Source organism: Phycodurus eques, chromosome 10 (genome assembly GCF_024500275.1).
Source record: "Phycodurus eques isolate BA_2022a chromosome 10, UOR_Pequ_1.1, whole genome shotgun sequence".
NCBI classification, from domain to species: Eukaryota; Metazoa; Chordata; class Actinopteri; order Syngnathiformes; family Syngnathidae; genus Phycodurus; species Phycodurus eques.
Window position 1 is genome coordinate 7424471 of NC_084534.1, and position 27500 is coordinate 7451970.

A 27500-nucleotide genomic window follows, 5' to 3' on the forward strand; every position below is an offset into this window, starting at 1 on the left:
ATGTACCTAAAGAATGTACCTCAAACACAGTACACGAGCCAAACAATAATGTGTTTACTTCTCTTAATCACAACATTTACGTTTTCAAGGGCTACTACGCAAGTGTGATCAATCACCTGTTGTCCTTGAAGCCTCTGCTGTAGCTGCAGTCGAAGAGGCTTGGTGGCAGTCATCATGCGAGGTCTCATTATGTTTGCACGGGGGTTGCCCAGACCTGCCATACCTCCCATTCCCGGGAAGGTTCCGGCTTGGCTCATTTGATTCATCACGGGGTTGAATCCAGCTTGAGACTGGCCTGGTATCGTGCTGCCACCGTAACCAGGCTGCATGCGCATGGAGGGGGGTCCCGGTGGCCCAGGATACCCTTGGCCATACATGGGCTTTTGCTCCAAGCCAAGGGTTGAGTCAGGGCCTGTGAAAGACTCTGATGGGGCAGATTGAGACGGTCCTTGATCCTGGGCCTGAGGGTGACCCTCAGGTCCGTGGTTCTAAGGTAAAGAAGAAAGAAATCACATACTGGTTTGGACATTGGATCGTTATGAGAATGTGGAGTGAAACAGGTTTCATAATGTTGAATTTTGGTACCCAAACCGTGAAGCCTCCAAATAATACTATGGTAACCAGCTGGGTTATAACAGTAAAGGCATCAAAACCAAACCATCAAAAGGCCAATAGGTGCCAATAAATCACAAGTTTTCATGACAAACTTTGCAATCCAAATAATCCTTAATAGTACCAGTACCTGGCCAACTATTTCAGGGATGCCCAGGGCTCGGTCTATTTCTTGCAGAGCAATTAGATCGGCAGTGTTCAGCAGAGAGTCCAGCTGATCCAGAAGTGCCCGCTCATCACTCTGTCCCTCACTGCTAGCCAGGGGTCCGAGAAGCTCATCTAGGGGGTTGCCAAACTGTTCCCTATCGCAAAAGATGAAGAGGAAGCCATTCAGTAAATCCTATTATCATTGGATGTCACAAAAGGTACGACAAGGTCTATCTAAAATTATTGATTAACACTTGCTTACCTGTTTGTATTACTCTGTGATCTTTCAATCCCCAGGGCAGACTCTGGCCAAGAAGGAGACCGAGGTGGGGGCCCGTGCCCCCCAAATGGGCTCATATTCAGATTGCCTTCATTGGTACCTACAGCGGACACAGTGGGTGGTAAAATATCAACAGCTGGTTGAAACTATTCACACAAAATAATGAAAAATAAATATAAATGCACATCTGCTAACATCGTATTAAGTAAAATCACCAATCCATACGCTTTAAAATACATTTTCAAGCAAGTATTAAATGACTGGAAAAAAACTAAGTTCAGTACTTGTCAAAATGGTTAAAAATGAATAATTCATTGAGTAATGTTGAGACTGATGTTGCTTTGTTCTTTGTATTTTTACTACATAGCGTCTACTCGGCACAGTGGCCGACTAGTTAGCACATCAGCCTCACAGTTCTGAGGACCTGGGTTCAAATCCGGCCTTGCCTGCGTGGAGTTTGTTCTCCCCGTGCCTGCGTGCGTTTCCTCCCACATCCCCAAAACATGCACAGTAGCTTAATTGAAGACTCTAAATTGCCCATAGGTGTGTATGTGAGTGTGAATGGTTGTTTGTTTATATGCACCCTGCGATTGACTGGCGACCAGTTCAGGGTGCACCCCCCCCACACGCCCGAAGATAGCTGGGATAGGCACCAGCACGCCCCCGTGACCCTCTTGAGGATAAGCGGTACAGAAAATGGATGGATGGACGGATAGTGTCTACTATTAGTACTTTGTCAGACATACCCATTTCCATAAGTTGTTGCTGCAGAATTGACCTCGTGTTTGCGGGTACACTGTTGGAGCGGTTGATCATGGGTCCCCCCATTGGACCAGAGCGACCCACACCTGGGTGACCTGGTCCAGTCATCGGGTTGTTTGATCTGTGCATTCCCCAATCCCCTGGCCCTGCCATCGGAGGGCGTTGAGGCCCTCTGACCATGCCTCCTGATCGACAAGAGTCAATAACAAAACTTAGCCGCACAGCAAATGGAATGTATATATTTTTCCAGTGTTTATGCTGAGTAACCAAGTCCTTCATAAGAAGACAGCTGTTTTAGGAAGGTTAATAAAAAGATTTGTTTTAATTTACTTGTTGGATGGCCTCTTGGCGGACACACTCCCGTGCCTCCGGGAAAGCCATTAGGAACACCCCCGGGTCGGATCGGAGCATCCGTGTTCTCTTGTTTGATGAGAGTGGGACAAGGGACGTTCCTTCTTCCCGCCAAGCCAACTCCCACTGGCACTTCTCCACCCATTGGCATAGCGTCTACAGACACCGTTCTTTGATAGACAACTCGCTGACCTGGAGTTATGGCGCCTCTATCTCCTTCTAAAACAAAAAAATTAAAATGTTTATGCTCTGTACCAGTCCAAAGATCACGTGTTTAATTGGTCAAAATACTAAAAGATGCAACATGACAATTAAAAAAAACAAATACGTATTTGGCTTACCTAGTAAACTGTCAGGCATAATTCCCTGTTTGTTCCCTACTTCTTTTCCTGATCTGGAATCAGGCTCCGGGACGAAACCGGAGACATTCCTCGTTCCAAGGATGGTCTCCAGGGCCTCCACCTGAATCATTGACATGCGGGTGGGAATCATTACAAAAATGTTTATTGCATTGACTAATGGTGTGAGTGAGATTGTTGAGGTCACACGAAACGATTACCTCATCAGATGGCTCAAGCTTGACCTTGCCGTCCATTGAGTGGGTCTCAGAGCTTGTGACCCCTGACCCCGGAGCTCCCCTTCCCTCTAGCTCCTCCAGCTTTGGCTTGATATCAACACCCTCTTTTGAGTCATCTTTATTAAGGAGGTAGTGAAGGAGTGCATAGGACTTCTCCTTCTTAGGACTGTGCTGCTCCTGCTTGGATTCTGATCCCCTAACCCCTCCAACAGGTGCAACTCCTGCCTCGGATGTGCCAGACTCTAAGCTACTCTTGCCAGTGGCTTCTGCCGTAATGCGAGCCACCTCATCCGGAGTGTTCCCATTTTTTAGGAGCTTGTGGAGAATCTTGTGCTTCTCTTGTAGTGACTGACTTGTGAAATGCCCTGCATTGGCAGAAGAGGACACTGCACCAGGACCTCCGCCTGTAGAGGAAGAGACACCAGTTGAGGACGAAGGGCTGGTAACACCAGTGGTTCCGTCCTTGACATCTGGTGTGGAACTGGGCCCGGAGCTTGGTGGGTGTTTAGGTGGCACAAGCTCATCTGTTGGGGATGTGAGGAGCTGCAAAAGCTTCTTGTGGCTTTTGTCAGGTACCCGTCGATTAGATTCTCCCACGTTTGGTCCTGCCTCTCTGCTTGCTTGACTGTCTGGTTTGTCCGAAGTGCACTCACTTGTGGGGGTGTGGGGATGCTGCTCCCCAGTTGCCCCCAGTGAGCTGCCAGGGCTCTTTGAGTCGCAGTGGGATGGCAGGCTGGATTTGCAGGGTCCACCTGCAACCTGGTTGGTGGAATTGATGCTTGGTGAGCTGTCAGGCTTGTGTGTGGTAGGGGAAGTAAGAGGGGAGGGCAAAGGATTGCCCACACCCTCACTAATTGCTTGGAGAGCGTTCAAGGAGCTGCTGGAGAAAGTAGTGGTCCCGCCTCCTGGGTTACCCGGGTGATTGGAGCTCATGGGAGAATTCAAACCTATAAATGACGCCGCAAAGATAGCATGTGAGCTTGGTAAAACAAGTAAATGTGTGAGAATTAGAAAATGTCTTTTTGATGAAGCTGAAAGAGGAAGAGGTGAGTGATCAAAGAGCAGGTGTTTTCATACCTCCAGGAGAGAAGGGGCTGGCACCCATCTTGGGACTTCCTCTGACTCGGGGTGAACCCATGACATTGTGTGGGGGACCACTTATCCCTGGACTGGCCTGTGGGGGACTGGTCATTCGCATCCCATATCCTCCACCTCCAGGTCCACCCCCATGGAAGTGACCCATCTGTTGATGTTGGTGCTGATGCTGCTGATGCATTCCATGGTGACCCATCTGATTCATCTGCCCCATTTGGTTCATCGAGTTCATTGAATGCATGGAATTGATTGGACCCATGTTGTTCATTTGATGCATTGGACTCATTTGATGCATGGGGTTCATTTGATTCATGCGGTTGCCGCCCGTGTAAGGCGGCGCTCCTCTTTGGGCCAGGTTTCCCTGGTCAGTCATGCCGTAGGCCATGTTCATGCCTCCACCAGACACCATGTTCATCTGTTGGTTGGGGTTGTTCACGCCCATGCTTTGAGGCCTCATGCCTCCAACCTGGTTTCCACGATAGCTGTTCTGCTCTCTAAAAGATTCAATAAAAAAATGGGGTGAGACAATCATACAGTTGAATCCAAATCACATTCGAACCAGATTTAAATGTCACCTTCACCTCTGAAGCAAGTGTGTAGACAGAAATGAGAGCGGTTCATTGGTGTTAGGATTCCTGCAGAGGTCACTGCGAGTCTGGGCTGTGACAGGGGTGCCATCAGATAGAGAGAACCGGTAGAGTGGTGTCTCTGCATGGCCATTATGGAAAGCTGGTGTGAAATGGAAGGAGGAATGCAAGGAAACAATATTTAAGAAAATGACCAGACACAATGGGTATACAAATGGAGGAATGGAGCAGTCAACTAAGGCCATTTATAGTTATGGCATACATTTTGAATGTTGTCTGCTCTGTGGAATGTGGAAAATATGACCACATTCTGATTGTTATGCTTGAAACGACTTGTAAGGGATATAAAGGGGCATGGGTCAGACAATAATAGGTTCAATGGTGCTTTTGATGTAGGCAAGCTTAGAACTACAAACCGTCTTGATAGTGGCGTTTATAAGACCATGGCTGCCCCTCGCTTCGATTGAGGAACATCTGTATGCAGCGCCTCACCAGGTCCTCCCAGCCAGGACGCATTGTGGTGTGAAGAGTGCTATGCTGCTCAATTTCCATGAGTTTACCTAGAATTGCGGAGATTTAGGGTGGCATAAAGAAGTGGCTACTGGAATGCATGAAATACCAACAACCATAAAAGAATAAAAGGTAAACGTTACACTACCAGTCAAACGTTTGGACACGGTTTCTCTTTTTCGATAAAATGAGAACGTGTGTCCAAACTGTTGACTGGTAGTGTATATACTATCATCCAGTATGTTGTGTTCAGCTGAAAAAATAACTCATGAAAGGATTTCAAAACTCATATTGGCTCAGTGGAATTATACAAGTAAAGCACGACCCTTAGGAGCTATTGTATTTTTTATTATGCCATTTCACTTTAGTACAACATCGATCAAAAAGAAAAGGAATCTTACCTGACAACTCATGGCGTGTGCTAAACCGCTCTGTCCTCTCTACTGCTGTGACGCGTCGAGCCACGCAGATCATACATGACTGTAGATCTGAATAGGGAGACAATATAATGTCGCACACTGTAAATTTATTTTATTACCGTTTTAAATTTTCGATCAAGTCAAATTGTATTTCAATTCATTTGTACTTTGGGGGAAGAAAATGATATTTGAGATGAATACCTTCCCCTTCCTCCATCATGGCCCGGGGCTGAGTGAGAGCAAAACACTGCATAGTCTCATAGCGTTTTCCACTAGGCCTGTCTTCTGACATCCCATGACTCTGACCATGGACCAAGTTAACCAACATGCGACAGTTGAATGTGTGACTCTTCTGTCTGGGTGCCTCTCCCGCCCATGATGCCCCATTTGGAACTACAAGAAAGGAGAAAAATGAATACTAAGAGACTATGACAATATTTTGTATTCATGTTGTTTTACTCAGTCATACTCGTTTGTATGAATAACTCATGTCTCACCAGTGGATTTGGGTAGATTTTTGTGGAATGCCTCCCTGTCGTCATCATGGATGATGTTGTACATGCTGGTGTTGATGAGCTCCTCCTGTTTGTACTGAAGGTATTGTGTCACATTGTCTGACACAAATACAATGCTACCCTCTCGGTTCACTACAAAAAGAAACCCATCTAGAGCCTGGAAAGAACAAAACGTGGAGACAAGTTTAGGAATACACAAACTGAGTTAACCTGTCAAGTGCAAGCAGTGACAGCAAAGAGGACAGGCGGATGCGTTATATCGGATTGTTGGCTTACTGTCGGTGAGAAACTGACCTGTAGAAGTAGGGGTCCCAGGTGGTCTTTGTCAATGACCCCTTGGCCAGTAGAGGACACGTCCGCCTTCTGGACATCATCAGCACAGCAAGAGTTTTTACCTAAGGAAACATTGTACAGCAACTATGAACAAAAAGTGACATTTTCATTGGGTGAGTTTCATAAAAGCACCAAAACATTTTTTAAAAAAAAATAAATATAATGGGAGTGTATAAGTGTTTATGTTACATTTAAAGCGGTTTAAAGTTGATTTTTCTTGACTACAATATAATGTAATGTCTTTTTCTGATCACCAGGTGGCAGCACAAGTCACGTATGCAAGCTTGGCATGCCTTTCTATTTTTAAATTCAGCATGTGTCTGAGACTGTTAGACAGTCCTCAATATAGCAGGACTATCTCTGGAGCTCAGTGCCAAGTAAGACTAGAGTAACCTTGGAACAAATATCCTTTTGCACTTAACCAGTTGTGTGAGATCGCGAAGACGAATGTCACCTGTCTAAAGGGGCCGACTGTGCTAAGGAGGAGGAAAAGATGTTTAAACCAAAGACATTGAAAAAAGGTCCCTTTACATTTTGTCAACATCTATGGCAACCTAGCCGTGTGATGATGCTGAGTCTAGTTAAAGAACCCGCCGTGACCTCTCCCATACCCAGCTCAAATCTCAGTTGAGCGAATACAGGCGGAGAGAATGTCCTTAATCAAGTCAAATTTGCCAAATTATCCTGAAAATGGCAAAGAGAGGTTTCAGAGGATCATTATTCTCCATCGGGAAGCAGGTTTCGGCACCAACAGATCAACAGCGTCTCTGACTGCCTTGAGCCATGACCACCAAGCACTGGTCTCGATTACTGGTGTTCATTTACCCCCGATGACACAGCCAAACTGGCTGTCGATCTGAGGCCTGGCCATGAACCAAAAGCACCACTTCAGCACCAGCATCATCTGCTCTGCAGAAGGGCATTCGATCTTGCCAAACCATATTCAGTTTCAATTCCCCAAGTACAAATAAGGCCGATACTAATTGCACATTGTGCTCTCGAGGTGTCCATCATACTGTATGTACAGTATGTGTAGAACGCACTGAGCTTGTACCTTGCTCTTTGATTTGTCTGATCTGCCGCACAGTCTCCTTGAGGATGGCACATTTGTCAGGCTTCACATTGAAGCTATCGATGTTAGAGAGGTTAGCAGAGATGAGCTCAGCCAGCTCCTCGATGTACTTGGTCTCCTGTTCCCGTCGACGCTTGTCACACCTGCCAGGGCGCCAAGGGGATTAGACATGTTGCCAAGACAACCTCGCCACCCCGTCAGTATGCACAGTAAAGTGCTCAGATACTTGCAAGGCAGCACAAACATATAGATTATCAAAAGCAGTAGCCAACAGTGTATTGTTCATAGATTAATTTACTCTTAAACATTAAACCACTCACCCTATGCCTGGTGTGTCGCAGGTGGACAGTTTACGTTTGCGGTCCGAGCACAGTGGCTCCAACGATTTGTCTCCTATGCCACTCATTGTCAGAGCATATCAGCACCTGGAAATTTATGGTAACATCTTACACGTGTCCACTCACAAACAAAAGCTTGAATAAATCAAACAACAGAATGAGCTTGGAGTGTGTTTTATGTGCACTTATACAATCTGATCAAAGGGTAAGTGTCCTCTGATGTCAGCAAAATATGTCAAAACTCAGGCAAACCTTGAAAGCCTGGTGTCAAGTTGGGGTAAAAAAAAAAAAAAAAAAAGAAAAGAAAAACTCCCTAAGCAACTGAGCTTATAAATGAAATGACTTCTATAGTAGGACGAGCAGATTCCTCCTGATTTATGAGGGAAGACTATCCAGTTAGTAAAGCAGCCTTGGTTCTTGATGGGAATGAAATCTCATCTGTTCCACTGTGAGGAGCGACTGATGATGATGTGGTGATTTGAAGCCTCGGGGGAGATGGGTCATACTGCGTTCAGCCAGCTTGCCCGCTAGAACGGTACCACTCCACTCGGACGGCTGCAGCAACACACATACAGACGCTGCTATACAAACCCTTTCTAGTACACGAACACGCTCAGGCATGCTGCAGTACAGTGTGGAAGAGAGATGAATACTCGGAGCAGCAAGGCATATATTCGGCCGCCTGCCTCTCTGTCGAACTGTGCAGGACCAGATGAGCAAAAATAAATAAATAAATAATAATAAATCAATCTTATGTTGCCTAGAGTTGGTCCTCAGCAATGCGACATTATTATTATTTCAGGGAGTAACAAAAAAATATCCCTTCTATGGATTCTATTTCCTTAGTTTTCTCCACTAGGCTGCATCCATTTTTTTCCTCCAGAAGGTTTTAACTGCTCTTTCTCTGCATACCATCCTCAGATAACCCCTCCCTTCTCGCTCTGCCTGAATATAGCATTCAGTTCAATCTAGTTACATTTATATTGCACCAAAGCAAAACCTCAGATATGTCTGGGCCTTTTTCACATAGGCCATTTCAAGTATCACACATTCACACACCCACATTTGCACTATATAACGGTTGCAAGAAAAAAAAAAAACCAAAAAAACCTTCATTTTACTTACAACTACCTAAAGGAGGATACAGTGGATGGGTCGATAGGGAGCAGGCCGGACCGCGAATAGCGAAAGCCTGCGGATAATTGGGGGTTGGTTTCCCCCCAAAAGAAAAAACAAAAAGAAAGACGGGGGGAAATTTTGGGGGGGAAGACATGAAAAAAAAAAAACTGAAAAGGGGGGTTGGGGACAATCTGCAAATAGGTGAATCAGCGGGTGCCAAACCGCACGTATGCGGTTCCACTACATTTTGTTCCATACCAGCTTATACTTGAGCTAGTTGAGATGCAACGAATGAGCTGATGACTCTGCACTTAATTCATTTCTATAGCATTGCCCCAAGTCTGACCTCTTCTCAGTTCGCATTGGACGAAACCTTGTTACCCGGTCTGCAAGGTCACTCCTCCTCCCTATTCCCACCGACAAATTCAAAGTTGCAGTGCTCTGCTGTACTACCGGACTATCCTAGACACGGTGTCTGCATGGGTGTAAATGCACAGGAACAAGCAGTCTTTCAGCACAAAGGAGTGAGCTCATTCCAGAGTTGAAAAGTGTACAACGGATGCGAGCAATTATGCAACTCCAGCTCCGCAGTTTCAGGCTAGGACATGCAGCTAAGTCACCCACCACCGCCACTACTACCTCTACCACCACTAGTTCACACGAGTAATTCCAGTGCTGTTGCTAGAACCGTGTAGAGGGTCATACTCCAAGTCTGCTTGTCCGTCTACCTTTCATCAGCCAACAACACTAAATTCTCTTGCCTTGTTCTGACTATGACTCCCTGCCTTCGGTTGAACTCCCTTCTCTTTCCTTCTTGCTTCCTGGTTTCTGTCCTGGGGGTCACCACTACAGCAGTGGAGAAAGATGACAACACAAAGCCACCATCACATTTTGAGACAAACAGCAGAACTTCAGTGTGCTAGGACCCTTTCTGAGAATCTGGAATTACTCCGCAGGTAGTGTTTTTATTTCCCCATTATGGTTGCAGGGAAACAAGTCTAAACATGCTTTAACATGGAAATGTTGTTTTATAACAAAAAAGCAGCTAGGTAGCAAGCAGCAGTATATCCAATTAACTGTGTCAGTCTATCCACTGGTATGAATCATCTCAATGTGTGGAATTTGCTTGGTGGCAAGTTGCATTTGGTCTACCAGTAAAGGACTGTGGATTAGCATTTTGTTTTTTTAATAGATACACATGCTCACCTTGGTGTATAAAATCCCCAGTTAAGCGCCATCCGGGTTCCCTGGGCAACTTCAATGTGCTGTCATCTCCTGAGAAAGTAAACAGAATCTCAAATGTAATTAGGGTATGGATATGTTTGGCTTTACAGAAATTCATAAGGATAAATTATTTCTAAAATTTTGCAAGAAAGCCACACTAAGTTGCATCCTGTTTGCTTCGTTGCTCAGCTTGTTCCACTGCGTCATCACTTCCCTTTCCTGGAAGTGTGCCCACTGCCATTTCATCCACCCAATTTACATACTGCTTGTAAAAGGCTAGTTGTTTCAAATCATTTTGGTTTCTATTCATGATTTGACCATAAGAAGCTTAGCAAGCATAAATACTTGACAACTCGGGTCTTCATGCATATAATTTTGTAATAGTATGAATTAGTTTAGAAACTATTAGTAAATAGTTCCTAATTGCAGTGTACCTTAACAGTGGATACACTTGAATTCCTACCCGCCTGCCCCATACAGAAGAAATATTACCTTTATATATGTTTTCGGCACTCCGAAATGTGCTGGTCCACATAGTTAACACAAACATGACAACGACCATTGTGAACTCCTCCCATTACAAGAAAGTGATTTGCACAATATAACACTGCACATTAAACACTGAACATTAAATTCTACTTTGACTTTAGTAACCCACTCCCACCATCATCCTATTGGCAGTCATAAGGCATTGTCATGTTCTTCAAACAAGTTCTCTAACATGTAGTTCGTAGTGCAGTTGTAGTATTGTGTAACAAAGTTACAGTATGTTCAAGTTATTAATCACTATATTGTATCCACAAAATATATTTTTAAAGCTTGGGGGGAAAAAACGACAAACCTTTATACTTGCTAGATTGTCATCACCATAAACATCAGCACAAGTCTTCTAACTACTTGTATGTGTTGCTTCATCACAGACCAAAACATTCTTAAACAAAGAGCTGCTGCTAAGCTCATGCTACACCGAAATAATTTAACAATTCTGTCAACTGTAAAAAAATTAAAAAACAAAAACAAAAAACATAATGCTGAGCCTTATGTCATCCATCCATTTTCTGAGCCGCTTCTCCTCACTAGGGTCACGGGCGTGCTGGAGCCTATCCCAGCGGTCATCGGGCAGGAGGCGGGGTACCCTGAACTGGTTGCCAGCCAATCGCAGGGCACATAGAAACAAACAACCATTTGCACTCACAGTCATGCCTACGGGCAATTTAGAGTCTCCAATTAATGCATGTTTTTGGGATGTGGGAGGAAACCGGAGTGCCCGGAGAGAACATGCAAACTCCACACGGGCGGGGCCGGGGATTGAACCCCGCTCCTCAGAACTGTGAGGCTGACGCGCTAACCAGTCGTCCACCGTGCCGCCAGCCTTATGTCATTGACCATAAAATCACAAAGAAATAGCAGAAGAACATGCGATCTTCAAACTTGATTTTTTCTACACCATAGGTCACCAACCTTTTTGAAACAGAGCTACTGCTTGGCTACTGATTAATGCGAAGCGCTATCACACTTATGCAATAACAGATTTATTCAAATTACCTTTGATTATACATTACTAATAATTAAAGATATGTTTGGACTGAAGGATTTCTCACAATAAATATCAAAAATGATAGGAAGCAAATGTCAATATGGAACACTTTATTTCTAAAAATCTCTGCAAGTGTTTACATTTTCAAATGATAACATAAAAATCAAAATGTCTCATTTATTGGTGAGTTACAGTATTATTTTAGAACAGGCCCAGTGTTTCTAATGTGGTCACTGGGGTCTACACCTGGTGCCCGTGGGCACCATGTCAGTGACCCCTGCTCTAGACCCTGAAATTATTGCACTTTGTTACTCTTTCATATACTTTCCCAGGGTTATAACTGAATGATGACTGTATTGAAGGAGGAAGAATCGATGCAGATGACGTACAACAAAGGATGCGAGAAATGGATGTACAACCCCAATTCCGATGAAGTTGGGACCTTGTGTTAAACATAAATAAAACCAGAATACAATGACTTGCAAATCATGTTCAAACTGTATTTAATTGAATACACTACAAAGACAAGATATTTAATGTTCAAACTGATAAACTTTATTGTTTTTTGCAAATAAATCATGAACTTTATGGCTGCAACATATTCCAAAAAAGCTGGGACAGGTGGCAAAAAAGACTGAGAAAGTTGAGGAATGTTCATCAAACACCTGTTTGGAACATCCCACAGGTGAACAGGCTAATTGGGAACAGGTGGGTGCCATGATTGGGTATAAAAGGAGCTTCCCTGAATGGCTCAGTCACTCACAAGCAAAGATGGGGCGAGGTTCACCTCTTTGTGAACAAGTGCGTGAGAAAATAATCGAACAGTTTAAGGACTGTTCGATTATTCCTCAACGTACAATTTAGGGATTTCATCATCTACGGTCCATAATATCATAAAAAGATTCAGAGAATCTGGATAAATCACTGCATGTAAGCGGCAAGGCCGAAAACCAACATTGAATGCCCGTGACCTTCGATCCCTCAGCATCAAAAACCAACATCAATTTGAAAAGGATATCACCACATGGGCTAAGGAACACTTCAGAAAACCAATGTCAGTAAATACAGTTCGGCGCTACATCCGCAAGTGCAACTTGAAACTCTACTATGCAAAACAAAACCCATTTATCAACAACAACCCAGAAACGCCACCGGCTTCTCTGGGCCCGAGCTCATCTAAGATGGACTGATGCAAAGTGGAAAAGTGTTCTGTGGTCCGACTAATCCACATTTCAAATTGTTTTTGGAAATTGTGGACGTCGTGTCCTCTGGGTCAAAGAGGAAAAGAACGATTCCGACTGTAATGGACGCAAAGTTAAAAAGCTAGCATCTGTGATGGTATGGGGCAGTGTTAGTGCCAATGGCATGTGTAACTTACACATCTGTGAAGGCACCATTAATGCTGAAAGGTACATGCAGGTTTTGGAAAAACATATGCTGCCATCCAAGCAACGTCTTTTTCATGGACGCCCCTGCTTGTTTCAGAAAGACAATGCCAAACCACATTCTGCACGTGTTACAACAGCGTGGCTTTGTCGTAAAAGAGTGCGGGTAGTAGACTGGCCTGCCTGCAGTCTAGATCTGTCTCCCATTGAAAATGTGTGGCGCATTATGAAGTGTAACATATGACGACGGAGACCCCAGACTGTTGAACAGCTGAAGCTGTACATCAAGCAAGAATGGAAAATAATTCCACCTACAAAGCTTCAACAATTAGTGTCCTCAGTTCCGAAACGTTTATTGAATGTTGTTAAAAGAAAAGGTGACGTAACACAGTGGTAAACGTGACCCTGTCCCAGCATTTGTGGAACGTGTTGCAGCCATAAAATTTCAAGTTAATGATTATTTGCTAAAAACAATAAAGTTTATCAGTTTGAACATTGACTATCGTGTCTCTGTAGCGTATTCAATCAAATATAGGTTGAACATGATTTGCAAATCATTGTATTCTGTTTTTATTTATGTTTAACACAAGGTCCCAACTTCATTGGAATTGGGGTTTTAATAACAGGCCACTGTAACTGAGACTTGTCGGGTTACTTTTGTTGAAAATGAAATTAAAAGTGCTGGTTTTCAAATGTAACAGTTATGCTGTATTTTTTCACATCGCAATATATATCGAAGGGTTACAAAGAAATAAATAAAATAAATTATCGGTTAAGAGCACCGTCGGATTAATGACGTTTAGTTTTTTGTGTTTTTCTAAAGAAAAAATATATACCCAGTATAACAACAAAAGACGGCACGGTGGCCGACTGGTTAGAGCTTCAGCCTCACAGTTCTGAGGACCCGGGTTCAATCCCCGATCCCCGCCTGTGTGGAGTTTGCATGTTCTCCCCGTGCCTGCGTGGGTTTTCCCCGGGCACTCCGGTTTCCTCCCACATCCCAAAAACATGCATGAATTGGAGTCTCTAAATTGCCCGTAGGTGTGAATGTGAGTGCGAATGGTTGTTTGTTTGTGTGCTAACCAGTCACCCACCATGCGGGCGAGCAATAATCATACATAATTTAATTATTCTGTAGTATGGAATGTTAGAGCAGCATGGTGGACGAATGGTGAGCACATCTGCACATACTGTAAAATCGATCAAGAAGGCAGCGGCGTAGGTGGTATGTGGAACCAAGGTACGTCAGTGAGTGAGTACGTCATCACGGTATGTGACTAAAACGGACCAATCACGAGAAATGATCTCCGCGCCATTCTACGCGCAGCAGAAATTTGTGCCGTGTGTGGGTCAAGTGACGCATACGGACCGTGCGGCCCAATGCGTCGGTCACGTGATGCAATGCGGGCGTTGTCGGTCGAGCGAGCGCAGGAGTATAAAGAGGCCTTTACTCCTTGCTACTATGGTAGCACCTTAGCAAACTGTTGTTGTGATCACGTGCTCTGCATGGCACCCGGGTGCTGCTGGAGCAGAGCATGGAATGGACTGCTTGTATAAGAATAGTAAAATGGGTTATTTTAGATCCAGTCCAATCTAATCTTTGTTTTTTTGCTAACAACGAACCGATTTCCGATCTCAAAGATTGGATCGGGACACCCCTACTAAATTGGTCATTAGAAATTGTAGTAGGTACACACAGTAAGGCAAAGAGACACTGATAGAAATATCTGCATCAATTCAAGATCGAGTTGCGGTGATAATCCATCACTGAATCAAATCGTAGCCCAGTGAATCGTAATTTTATCAAATTGTGATGTGTTGAGAGATGCCCACCCCTGAGGGGAAGTTTACCAAAACTGAGCCGACATTAAATGAATTTTGCTCGTGTCGCACATGACGTCATGAATACTGGATGTATCACTTTATTGTGTTTCTTGAGACAATTTTTTATTGCAACAGATCTGAGGAGGATTTAATGTTCCCCTATCCTGCTATGTTTATGAAGAAGATAGAAATTTTTTGGACAGGACAAAATGTGAGTGGAATCCTGAGTCGTTTGACTTTTATACGCATTGTTTGAGAAGTACTAGCTAGATGGTTTAAAGTGCTTGTGAAGTGAAACCAAAAATGTCTTGTGAATTTGACACACCGCAGAGATAATAAACTTGACAAATTTGAATGGGGGGAGAGACAGGAAGAAAGAAAATTCTACCAAGTACCGGTATATGAAATCAGGCTTCATAAAGGTGAGAAATCGGGACGTTCTCTCAGCTCTTGCCGTTGAACGCGCCGAAAACACGCCATGCTACAGTTTCAACTGTCAATCATATGCGTTTGTACGTCTAGAATATGCTTACAAAACCCTGTATGTCTGAGCCGTGAAAATCCATCCATCCCACCAAGTCACTGCGGAGGTTTTTCATGCCGCGATGAGAGGCACTTGCCACCTGCTAGCTCGTGGGCAAACAGACTTCTAAATGCCGCGGAGCGGTGGCGGGTTCATCCAATACCTCACCGCCAGTCTTGGTGTTCTGTCAATGTGTGGGTCCACATAGAGATACTTCAGAGAAAGTTAACTGTTGATTGAACACAGCGGCACACATTATTCAGATTCAGTCGTAGACATCTGAGCACATAGTTCCTGTTAGTTATAAACCTCACAATGCTTTGCATTTCAAGATATTATGGTACTGCGATTGGCTGGAAACCAGTTCAGGGTGTACCCTGCCTGTCGCCCAGAGTTAGCTGGGATAGGCTCCAGCACGCCCGCGACCCTAGTGGGGATAAGCGGTACAGGAAATGAACGAATTAATGATGATATGGTAACCTGAAAAACAAAGTCCATAACATATCAACCCCGAGAGATTATGTAAATTGTGACATCCGGGGACAATGCCTTTTTCGGGTTGTAGGCATAGCTCGCGAGCTAACTGCGCACTTTAGTAGTAGAAATAGGCCCAATAACTATAACTAAGTAACGTGCAATTGCACCGGATAGCCATTGATGGAACAAATGCACTCAGTTGTTTTTGTGGGGGAGGGGCGACCCACGCATACCTGGGCGCAGTTTTAGCCACGCCCAAAATTGTGAAAAACAGTTTAATGCAAGTGAGTACAGAGTACCGTAATACCTGTAAACACTTTTCAGCCTTTTCATATTTTTTGTTTTTTCATGTTATGTTCAAACATGTTTAATGTATTTAGAAACACATTTCAGAATTCACTTTAAAGGGTCAGTTTCGGAATAGTTTATTCTCCTACTCTCCCCCAGAACAGATAAATCCCCAGCACTCATTCATTGCAAAACATTCTTTTTCCACTTGTTTTCTTTGTCCTCTCTTTTGCATCGCTAGTCAGCACAACCAACTTGAATTACTTGTTTATCAGGATAGTTTATATATTTTTTCACTAAATATTGTGCCACAAATATTCCTCCGGGACTCTCACAGGTAAATAAATAAATGTGTTTAATTAATTTTCAATGGATCCTGATGGATTGCGTAAGTTGTGGCGTATGAAGACTACAGTGATGCTAACAAGAATAATAACAACAAGAATTTTTCTATACTACTTTTCTGTACTATAGGCATTGTGTGTACTACTGTGAAGCTCAGAACAGCAGCAGTGTCACACAGTCAGTACCAGAATAGTGAAGAGGACATTCCTGCTCAGCAGAAATAAAAACCTGAAACTTGAGCTCTCTGAGACAATGACTTGTGGGCCAACAATAAACAGGGACACACCCAAAACAAACTGGGGCGTGCGCACATGAACACACAATTACAACCCCACAAAATCACACCCAATGTGTTGTAGACTGGCACCACGGTGGAATAGAGCTAAGCATATGTGCCTCACAGCAGAAAGTTTCTGAGTTGGAATCTTATCTTCGGCCCTCCTGCATGGAGTTTTAATGTTCTTCCTATGCTCTCTGGGTACTTCTTCCACATAAAAAAATAAAAACCAGACATGTTAGGTTGATTCAAGATTCTAAATTGTCAATTGATGTGAATTAGTATGAATAATTGTTTGTGTAAACATGCCCTGCAATAGCTCAGCGACCAGTTCGGGATGTATGACGCCTCTCGTCCAAAGTCAGCTGGGATGAACCTGCAGGCCACCAGCGACCCTAATTATATTCAATCTTTTATTTCAAACCCAAACTTAATAAATGAGGAGAAAGCGCGATAGAAAATTGATGGATAGATGGTACTTCAGACAATCCTTTCTGAAACACCTGAATGTCAGATTTTGGGCATTACATTTATTCATAAAAACAAACACAGACACACACACAAAAGATGTCCACTGCTCCACTAGAGCTTAGGACATCAAGTACAGAAAGGAAATCCAATATGACTTCCTGTTTTTCTTTGAACACCTTCACTACTTCCTCTCAAGCAAGCAACCAGCATCAATATCCTCAGTAACACCATTGTCGTCACCACCACTATTAAAAGTGGGAATCTCTCGCCGCCTCATGATGCAATTATCGATGTATCTTTTTTTCTTACTCTGTAACTACCTACTAGTACAACTTTTAATAGCGAAGTGATAGTAATGGTAATGACCCGCATTTCTATGACTAAAATAAATTACAGATACATAAACATCAGGGGAGAGAGAGAGAGAGAGAGAGAAATATTTTCTGGTTCAGCTGGTTTTGCATCTCATTATGTGTTTGTATACATTCATTGTGCAAGGTAGCGGATGTACAAGGAGGAGCTGTGTGCACCTCTGGCAGCCAAGACCCAAGTGAGTGATATATGACGTCTCAATCCTCCATCAGTCTATTTGTATGTATACCGCTGATGCTTACTGGGGTCGCACTTGTGCTGGAGCCTATCCCAGCCAACTTCGGGAGAGAGGCAGGGTACAATTTAGACCCGATGGCAGCTAATCGGAGGGAAAACATAGACAAACAACCAATCACATTCACGCCTACGGGCAATTAGTCTTCAATTAACCTAAAATGCATGTTTTTGGAATGTGGGAGGAAATTGGAGTACCCATAGAAAACCCACACAGACACAGGGAGAACATGCAAACTCCACACATGAAGGCCAGAGCCTAGATACAAACCCACAACCTCTGAACTGCGAGGCAGACTTGCTAACCGGTCGGCCACCATACAGTACGTCGTCTCAACCATATCAGTTTTTATTCACCTAAAGTTAATAGAATTATTCACACAGATGGCTTGTTGGCACAGTGGTTCCCATACGTAGTTTGCACTTTTCCCATATTTATACTTTATGATACAGTACCCTTTACTAAAGTTGACTCATCAGCAGTGGCTAGTCATTGCTCCCTTACAAATTATAAACTCATGGTCATTGTCAGCGGAAGCTGACATGTTGCGCCACTGATCTCCGATGTTGCGGCTTAACTGTTTGTTGTGCACACATTCAAGAACGCAAGAACTAATGCAGGTATGTACATATCACTCGCAATATTGTCAATATCGCTGCATTACATTTCTTGAAGTGCATAAAAATACCAGTATTTTCGTGGATGGCATCATACTGTATAGCCCAAGAGCACTACATTGCCTGTCTGGCAGGTGCTGCACTTCCAAAATTCAGTTTTTATGTTCTGCTGGCATTACATTATGTAAGAATTGATTATCGTAATGTACGAGTTGATTCAGAATCATTTCCATCTGTAACGCGATGTATTTAAAAATATATCTTTTCCCACCACCATTTTCTGTACCGCTTAATCCTCACTAGGGTCGCGGGCGTGATGGAGCCTATCCTAGCTATCTTCGGGCGCGAGGCGGGGTACACCCTGAACTGGCCGCCAGCCAATCGCAGGGCACATATAAACAAACAACCATTCGCACACACATTCAGCGCAGTTTCTTGTCAGTCAAGTACAACTTGTTTAATGTATGGAAGACTATATGAATCAGCTATTTTATATTGAGAAACTATTTAGAGAAAATAGAGATGCTAAACAAATTATAGTTCAAATTTGTCATACTACCGCGCAGTATGAAACATTTCAGTATGAAAGAAACGTGACTCTTAATTTTAAGGGTCCCGGTCCGCTACGGACTACCACAGTGATTCCCAACCACTGAGCTCAGGCATATTATCCAATTTCACTTAAATAACCCAAAAATTCTTATTTATTAATGACAAATAATGTATCTTTGTATGCCAGTGGAAGAACAGGCACAAACAAATTACAGTCGGCAACTGACCCTCACACACGTATAAACTCGCAACATAAAAATGTGACCCCTGGTGTTATCGGTAAACATTTTGAAGCACCAAATATTTTATTGAACCACAAATAACATGGCATTATTGTCAAGGAAAAAGCTAATTTTCCTGGCCGCTGCAGCTACATTTTTCCAATTGAATACAAGGAGAGGAAACTGGTCAGAAGAAAGCGGAGACAGTATTTTTATTTTAGAGGTTTGTAGCAATAATAGCTCAATTCAACACACTGAACATGAATGCACTTTTCATGTATCCTACATAGAGATACACCGAAAATTTGGTCACTGAATATATTGTGCGGAAAATGCCCCAAAAGTGCATTTTGGCCGAAAATCTTTTGTCACCTAAACAAGGCAGAAACAGAATGTTTTGATGACGCAAGCAGAAAACGCTGCCACCGCACGGTTGTGTACACTATTTTGTAAAACAAAAACAAACAAAAAAACCTTGGGAATGCTTGGTGCACTATATTTTGTGCTGCCCCAGCTATCTATGAGCTACGGCTGGCTAGCTAACTCAGCTAAACACAATATGGAGCCACGGAGGTAAAAGTTCACTTCGTGTTCAGGGTCAACGCAGCATAAGCCACATCGCCTCCATGGCAGCTAATAAGGTACATTTCTGACAAATATCACGAACGGAGGACGAAAAGTAATTAATCGGGGAAAGACAGAGATTTGCTACGCTACCATGACATACAGTCGCGAAAGATCAACATAAGTAATTGGGTGATACAACACACTTGTCACATGCTGTATCTCTGACTGGAACCGCGTTACAGCGGAGAGTAACCAACTTTGAACAGCAAAATAGCAGGCAAATTACCGTAATTTCTTGAGTATAATGCGCACCCATGTATAATACGCACCCCCAACGTTGACCTCAAAATTCCGGAAAACCCTTCTACCCATGTATAATGCATTTTTACAATGCATGATTTTGGGTCTACCCATATGATCAAAACATTAAGTATTATCTGTATTTTTTTTCTTTCAATTATTCTGAAGTTAAGCACTTTATTTGAACACGTAATCATTCTTCAAAATTTACTTGCTCTTATTTACTTGCTCCAAAATCAGACAGCCAAACAGGATCGGTTAGTTCTGGCATCGGTTGTCCCTTTTTTGCCAAGAATTGTCCAATTTCCTCTTTGAGTGAGTAGAAACGCTGCAGTGCAGACCCCCGACTGAGCCATCTTACATCAGTGTGATACACAACATCTCCGTATTCAGCGTGGATATCCAGTAGAAATTGTTGAAACTGGCAGTGGCACAGGGCTTTGGAGCGAATATAATTAATAGCCTTTATCACCGGTTTCATAACGTGATCATATTTCAGATGTTTGGCACATAGAACTTGTTGGTGAATAATACAATGGAGTTTTATAGCTTTACCTTCTTCTTCACTTATTTTGTTACACACTAGGGTTGATAATCCACTGTGCTCGCCAACCATGGCAGATGCGCCATCCGTAATAATCCCCGTGATTTTATTCCACTTTAATTTTATGTCATGTACGGCGGAACAAACAGAAGCAAATAAATATTTCCCTCATTTGGCCCTTAAGGCTCTGGAGGTCAAGTAGCTCTTCACGCAGGTTCATTTCACTGTCCACTCCTCTAAAAAAAAACAGTAACTGAGCGCTGTCGGGTGCATCCGTGCTTTCGTCACAGGCTAACGAAAAAAATTCAAACTCCACTCCTTTTGCGTCCAACTGTCTCTTAATATCAGAAGAAATTTCTTCGATCCTTCGTGACACAGTGCTACGAGCCAGGAAAACATTGGCAAACTGTTGTTTTTTCTCAGGACAAATGTTCTCCACCATTTTCATCACACAGTCTTCAATAAATTCACCCTCAGTAAAAGGTTTGCAGTGCTTGGCAATCAGCATTGCCACCTCAGAGCTTGCCTTTGTTGTATTTTCATTCGACTCACTGGCTCTTGTGAAAAAGTGTTTCTGTGCCGTTAAACCAGCTTCCAGTTGCTTCAATTTTTCACTGCGTTCGTTCCCAGTTAGCTTGTCGTAATTAGCATGTTCCGTCTGGTAGTGCCTCTTTATATTGAACTCCTTGAACACAGCCACAGTCCCTTGGCAAATTAGGCAGACGCAATTGTTTCGAAACTCAGTGAAAAAATATTCAGACTTCCATTTGTCCTGGAAACGTCGGCCCTCGCTATCAACTTTCCTTTTCTTACGTCCAGTTGCCATTTTAGAAATGGGCAAAAAACAGATAATGCGCAAAACGGCCCCGCGAGAGTTCAGCCACAAGTTTACTGCCATCCTGTGGTGAAATATAAAATTGCACGTGTATTTTGTACTTCCGGGCCACATATTATTGGTTTTATGACAGAGGCTTCGGGCCAGTGGAAATATGAACACGGGCCGGATTTGGCCCGGGGGCCGGACTTTGGGCATGTCTGGTCTAAAGGAATTGAATGTGGTATGAATTATCAATAAGACACAGTTTAAACTATGGTGCACTAGATCAATTCCCATGCAGCTGACAGTAGGTATTGGTGGGAGAAGAAATGCCATGTTTAGAAAGAACGGGTATTTGTACTGGTTGTGTTTATGCTTCACTTTGAGCACGCACATGAAGTCCAGCTATGACAGCAGCAAGGGAGAGGGCATATTTTAAAGCAGAGGAAAACTGCTTTCATAGGAGTGTTTTTCTTCAGAAAAAAAAAAACAACCCCCATCCTAGGCCAGTAGACACGCACGCACAGCTCTGGTACCAGGGTGAGAATCATCCAATTTTCTAACACAAAATACGTGCAGAAAATAAACTGGGGGGAAAAATGAAGGTGGAAACAAAGCGGTGGCAGACTCAAGTGTGTTTGTGTGTGTGTGTTCCACAAATGTGTCTTATACAACGATCCATCATCCAGGCAGACAAAGAAAAGAAAGAAACAGGAAAGGACACACGTGGACCGTGATTCAACCGCAGAACTCACAAAGCTGCCGCACTGTTATGATCTGATAAAGCAATCTTTTTCTTAGCGCTTGAAACTGGTTTAATAGTAAGGGGATGCAAATGAGAAACTGGAAGAAGTCTGTGAGAGGAAAAGAAACCCACGATGATTGGTTGATTCGGGGAGAACCACGGATGGGACCAGGCTCATATTATGGAAATGCAGCGATTAATCAATGGCTAACTAGCCTTTTATCAACACAGCCAGAGCACCAGGGTATGATCGGCCTTCATGCTACCCACTCCGATAACACAAACCTCTGAAAAAAAATCTCATCCTGCCCGAGATACTTTAGAGTGAAGATATGTCAGCCGTTATGAATATTTTATGCAGTTGTCAAAAAATTCAAAAACAATATTGAGCAAAAAGGAGTTGCTTGGATTTAGAATTGTGCGCATACATAGCTCACATAGTCATTATCAGACTGCAGCGCAGCACTGATTCTCACAGTGTATTTTCTCTCCACCTACATTGCGCTCTCTACCCCTCCCCCCACGTTCCTGTTGGATTGGTGGAGTAAACACAGGAAGAGAGCGGGTTCTGTTCCACCATGCCAGAGCTGAGGCTGGGCGTTCCTGCAGCGCTCCTGCGCCGGGGTCAAAAGTTTACTGTGGTTTTCGTTTCACCTTTCCTCAGCCAATCACAGCGCAACACTGTAGTGCGTGAACTCTGACCCCGACAAAGAATTTTGCTCAAAAGATGGTCTGACGCCAGTTTCAAAACTGCACCCCTTCCCCGTCTCCCAATTTTCCTCTCAATGCTGCTTTTCCTTTCTTTCAACAGGCCAGTTTTCATGTGCTGACAGAGACTGGGAGCAAAATATTTCTCAAAAAACAAGAGTGTACTGTAGAGAAAGACTGGCCAATTGACCTAAAAGTGGATTGTATAATGAAAGTCAACTTTGAGAATCTGGGAGAGTCTTCCTTTTCCTCTTGTTCCTTCTCTGTCCACCCAACGTTCAAAGAAAAAGGCACTGAGATTAATAGTCCAGAGAAACACATGAACACACACACCCTGTGCTTCATCAAATTGTTGTTTTCTTTGAGTGACACAGACCTCTTTCCAATCTGAAGCATGATTAATCCTATGCTGCCAATCAAGTCCTAAAACTGGTAGTGAGCAGGGAAGGGAAAATGTACATCGAGATGTGTCCGTTTATGAATCAAATGTTCACATAGAAAGGAAATGTCACCTGGGGGTCATAGATCAGTCATGTTCCAGTCAATTAAAGATTATATAATGCCAGGAATGTTACTTTTGCAAGACCAGTCTCACAATAATCAACATCCACTATTACAGGCCACGTCCTTTCAGACACTCTGACAGAGGTCTAGATAATCTAAAGCAAAACAAAGACATTGTTAAAACCAATTGGAGCAGTTTGGCACTTGTGGGCTTTAACTTTACAGATTGAGAACTTGCATTACTACTACGGTGCATCATTACGCTCCTATATTGTTTGGACAGTCACACAGACTCTGACAATGAGTAAACTCAAGCATGAAAATCCTCATGTTATTGTCAGTTAGGTTTTAATAAAAGGTGGATGTGAATTACATAACTACAAAATATCCTTAGCTTCAAACAGTTTGATGTTTATGACTCAGAGGTTCCCCTCCTTGAGCCGTCACCTTGTCGTGGTGGAGGGGTTTGTGTGTCCCAGTGATCATAGGAGCTAAGTTGTCTGGGGCTTTATGCCCCTGGCACGGTCACCCATGACAAACAGGTCCTAGGTGAGGGACCAGACAAAGCACGGCTCAAAGACCCCTAATGATGACGACAAACAATGGACTTTGTTTTCCCTTGCCCGGACGCGGGTCACCGGGGCCCCCCACTGGAGCCAGGCCTGGTGGTGGGGCTCGAAGGCGAGCGCCTGGTGGCCGGGCCTGCACGCATGGGGCCCGGCCGGGCACAGCCCGAATGGGTAACGTGGGTCCCCCTTCCCATTGGCTCAGCACCTGTGGGAGGGGCCATAGGGGTCGGGTGCAGTGTGAGCTGGGCGGTGGCCGAAGGCGGTGACCTTGGCGATCCGATCCCCGGCTACAGAAGCTGGCTCTAGGGACGTGGAATGTCCCCTCTCTGGCAGGGAAGGAGCCCGAGCTGATGTGTGAGGTCGAGAAGTTCCGACTAGATATAGTCGGACTCGCCTCCACACACAGCTTGGGCTCTGGTACCAGTCCTCTCGAGAGGGGTTGGACTCTCTTCCACTGTGGAGTTGCCCACGGTGAGAGGCGCCGAGCAAGTGTGGGTATACTTATTGCCCCCCGGCTCGGCACCTGTACGTTGGGGTTCACTCCGGTGCACGAGAGGGTAGCCTCCCTCCGCCTTCGGGTGGGGGGACGGGTCCTGACTGTTGTTTGTGCCTATGCACCAAACAACAGTTCAGAGTACCCACCCTTTTTGGAGTCCTTGGAGGGGGTGCTGGTGAGCGCTCCCGCTGGGGACTCCATTGTTCTGTTGGGGGACTTCAATGCTCACATGGGCAATGACAGTGAGACCTGGAAGGGCGTGATTGGGAGGAACGGCCCCCCCGATCAGAACCCGAGCGGGGTTCTGTTATTGGACTTCTGTGCTCGTCATGGATTGTCCATAACGAACACCATGTTCAAGCATAAGGGTGTCCACACGTGCACTTGGCACCAGGACACCCTAGGTCGCAGTTCGATGATCGACTTTGTGGTCGTGTCATCGGACTTGCGGCCGCATGTCTTGAACACTCGGGTGAAGAGAGGGGCGGAGCTGTCAACTGATCACCACCTGGTGGTGAGTTGGCTCCGATGGTGGGGGAAGATGCCGGTCCGACGTGGCAGGCCCAAACGTATTGTGAGGGTCTGCTGGGAACGTCTGGCAGAATCCCCTGTCAGAAGGAGTTTGAACTCCCACCTCCGACAGAACTTTGCTCATGTTCCGGGGGAGGCTGGGGACATCGAGTCCGAGTGGACCATGTTCCACGCCTCCATTGCTGAGGCGGCTGACCGGAGCTGTGGCCGTAAGGTGGTCGGTGCCTGTCATGGCGGCAATCCCCGAACCCGTTGGTGGACACCAACGGTGAGGGATGCCGTCAAGCTGAAGGAGGAGTCCAATTGGGCCTTTTTGGCCTGTGGGACTCCTGAGGCAGCTGATGGGTACCGGCTGGCCAAGCGGAATGCAGCTCTGGTGGTCGCTGAAGCAAAAACTCTGGTATGGGAGGAGTTCGGTGAGGCCATGGAGAAAGACTTCCGGACGGCTTCGAGGAAATTCTGGTCCACCATCTGACGTCTCAGGAGAGGAAAGCAGTACACCACCAACACTGTGTATAGTGGGGATGGGGCGCGGCTGACCTCGACTCGGGACGTTGTGAGTCGGTGGGGAGAATACTTCGAAGACTTCCTCAATTCCATCGACACGCCTTCCCGTGAGGAAGCAGAGTGTGAGTTCTCTGAGGCGGGCTTTCCTATCTCTGGGTTTGAGGTCACCGAGGTAGTTAAAAAGCTCCTCGGTGGCAGGGCCCCGGGGGTGGATGAGATTCGCCCGGAGTTCCTAAAGGCTCTGGATGTTGTGGGGCTGTCCTGGTTGACACGCCTCTGCAACATCGCGTGGACATCGGGGACAGTGCCTCTGGATTGGCAGACTGGGGTGGTGGTCCCCCTTTTTAAGAAGGGGGACCGGAGGGTGTGTTCCAACTACAGGGGGATCACACTGCTCAGCCTCCCTGGTAAGGTCTATTCAGGGGTGCTGGAGAGGAGGGTCCGTCGGGATTTCGAATCTCAGATTCAGGAGGAGCAGTGTGGTTTTCGTCCTGGCCGTGGAACAGTGGACCAGCTCTACACCCTCGGCAGGGTCCTCGAGGGTGCATGGGAGTTCGCCCAACCAGTCTACATGTGTTTTGTGGACTTGGAGAAGGCGTTTGACCGTGTCCCTCGGGGAGTCCTGTGGAGGGTGCTTCAGGAGTATGGGATACCGAACCCCCTGATACGGGCTGTTCGGTCCCTGTACGACCGGAGTCAGAGTTTGGTCCGCATATCCGGCAGTAAGTCGGACTCGTTCCCGGTGAGGGTTGGACTCCGCCAAGGCTGCCCTTTGTCGCCGATTCTGTTCATAACTTTTATGGACAGAATTTCTAGGCGCAGTCAAGGCGTAGAGGGTGTCCGGTTTGGTGGCCTCAGTAGTGCATCTCTGCTTTTTGCTGATGATGTGGTTCTGTTGGCGTCATCAAGCCGCGAGCTCCAACTCTCACTGGAGCAGTTCGCAGCAGAGTGTGAAGCGGCTGGGATGAGAATCAGCACCTCCAAATCTGAGACCATGGTCCTCAGTCGGAAAAGGGTGGCATGCCCTCTCCAGGTCGGGGATGAGATCCTGCGCCAAGTGGAGGAGTTCAAGTATCTTGGGGTCTTGTTCACGAGTGAGGGAAGAATGGAACGGGAGATTGACAGACAGATCGGTGCAGCGTCTGCAGTGATGCGGACTTTGTATCGGTCCGTTGTGGTAAAGAAGGAGCTAAGCCGAAAGGCGAAGCTCTCAATTTACCAGTCGATCTTCGTTCCTACCCTCACCTATGGTCATGAGCTGTGGGTCGTGACCGAAAGAACGAGATCCCGGATACAAGCGGCCGAAATGAGTTTCCTCCGCAGGGTGTCCGGGCTCTCCCTTAGAGATAGGGTGAGAAGCTCGGTCATCCGGGAGGATCTCAGAGTAGAGCCGCTGCTCCTCCGCATTGAGAGGAGCCAGATGAGGTGGCTGGGGCATCTGATTCGGATGCCTCCCGGACGCCTCCCCCTGGTGAGGTGTTCCGGGCACGTCCCACCGGCAGGAGACCCAGGACACGACCCAGGACACGCTGGAGAGACTACGTCCTTCGGCTGGCCTGGGAACGCCTCGGGATCCCTCCGGAAGAGCTGGATGAAGTGGCTGGGGAGAGGGAAGTCTGGGCGTCCCTGCTAAAGCTACTGCCCCCGCGACCCGACCCGGATAAGCGGTAGAAAATGGATGGATGGATGGACTCATAGTTTGGTGAAAAAAAGAATGAGACACAAATCATATGGCAAATGCCTTTCCAATGTCTCAGCACAACTTAACAGCCCTTAACAATTGTGTGGGATCGTTCGTGACTCGACTGTCCTTTGAACTGAAGGTGGCAATAAAGTCAAAGCTGCACTTGTGGAAACAAAAATGTGGCCTGGCTCTATATTGTAAATCTCAAGAGAGAAATGTCATCAAATGGAAATACGTTTTGCCAACGTTGCAACACTGTTGAACAACTGGAGATGGACAGGTGGTACTGAGGACAGTGAAAATGAGCTTCCAGGAACTTAAGATAACCATATAATTCACAATACAATCCTGTAAACTAAGGCCTTAATGACAATGACCTTGCTCATGACTGAAAGGTTCTGCATTTACCCGGTACTTGAAGAATTTCCTTGTACACTTGATTCTACGAAGCCGGCTATGCTGT

At 45.1% G+C, this 27500-nt stretch overlaps 1 protein-coding gene across 4 annotated transcripts in view; it reads right to left on the reverse strand.

Annotated features, from left to right (window-relative positions):
• Positions 1-27500, reverse strand: part of ncoa3 (nuclear receptor coactivator 3) — a 54351-nt gene that overhangs the window by 7806 nt on the left and 19045 nt on the right. For 2 of the 4 annotated variants that reach the window (XM_061687957.1, XM_061687954.1), the window contains exons 2-18: positions 9924-9992; positions 7581-7685; positions 7243-7403; positions 6150-6250; positions 5838-6012; positions 5542-5733; positions 5323-5409; positions 4828-4971; positions 4406-4553; positions 3807-4318; positions 2712-3676; positions 2494-2614; positions 2132-2371; positions 1786-1986; positions 1022-1139; positions 743-914; positions 117-488 (exon numbers count right to left, since the gene is read on the reverse strand). In XM_061687957.1, coding sequence (XP_061543941.1) covers positions 117-488; positions 743-914; positions 1022-1139; positions 1786-1986; positions 2132-2371; positions 2494-2614; positions 2712-3676; positions 3807-4318; positions 4406-4553; positions 4828-4971; positions 5323-5409; positions 5542-5733; positions 5838-6012; positions 6150-6250; positions 7243-7403; positions 7581-7666 — 3795 coding nt within the window. In that variant the 5' untranslated portion in view covers positions 7667-7685; positions 9924-9992. Of the gene's footprint in view, positions 1-116; positions 489-742; positions 915-1021; positions 1140-1785; positions 1987-2131; positions 2372-2493; positions 2615-2711; positions 3677-3806; positions 4319-4405; positions 4554-4827; positions 4972-5322; positions 5410-5541; positions 5734-5837; positions 6013-6149; positions 6251-7242; positions 7404-7580; positions 8154-9923; positions 9993-27500 lie in introns of all 4 variants that reach the window. The other 2 variants (XM_061687956.1, XM_061687955.1) reach the window with 2 other exon arrangements.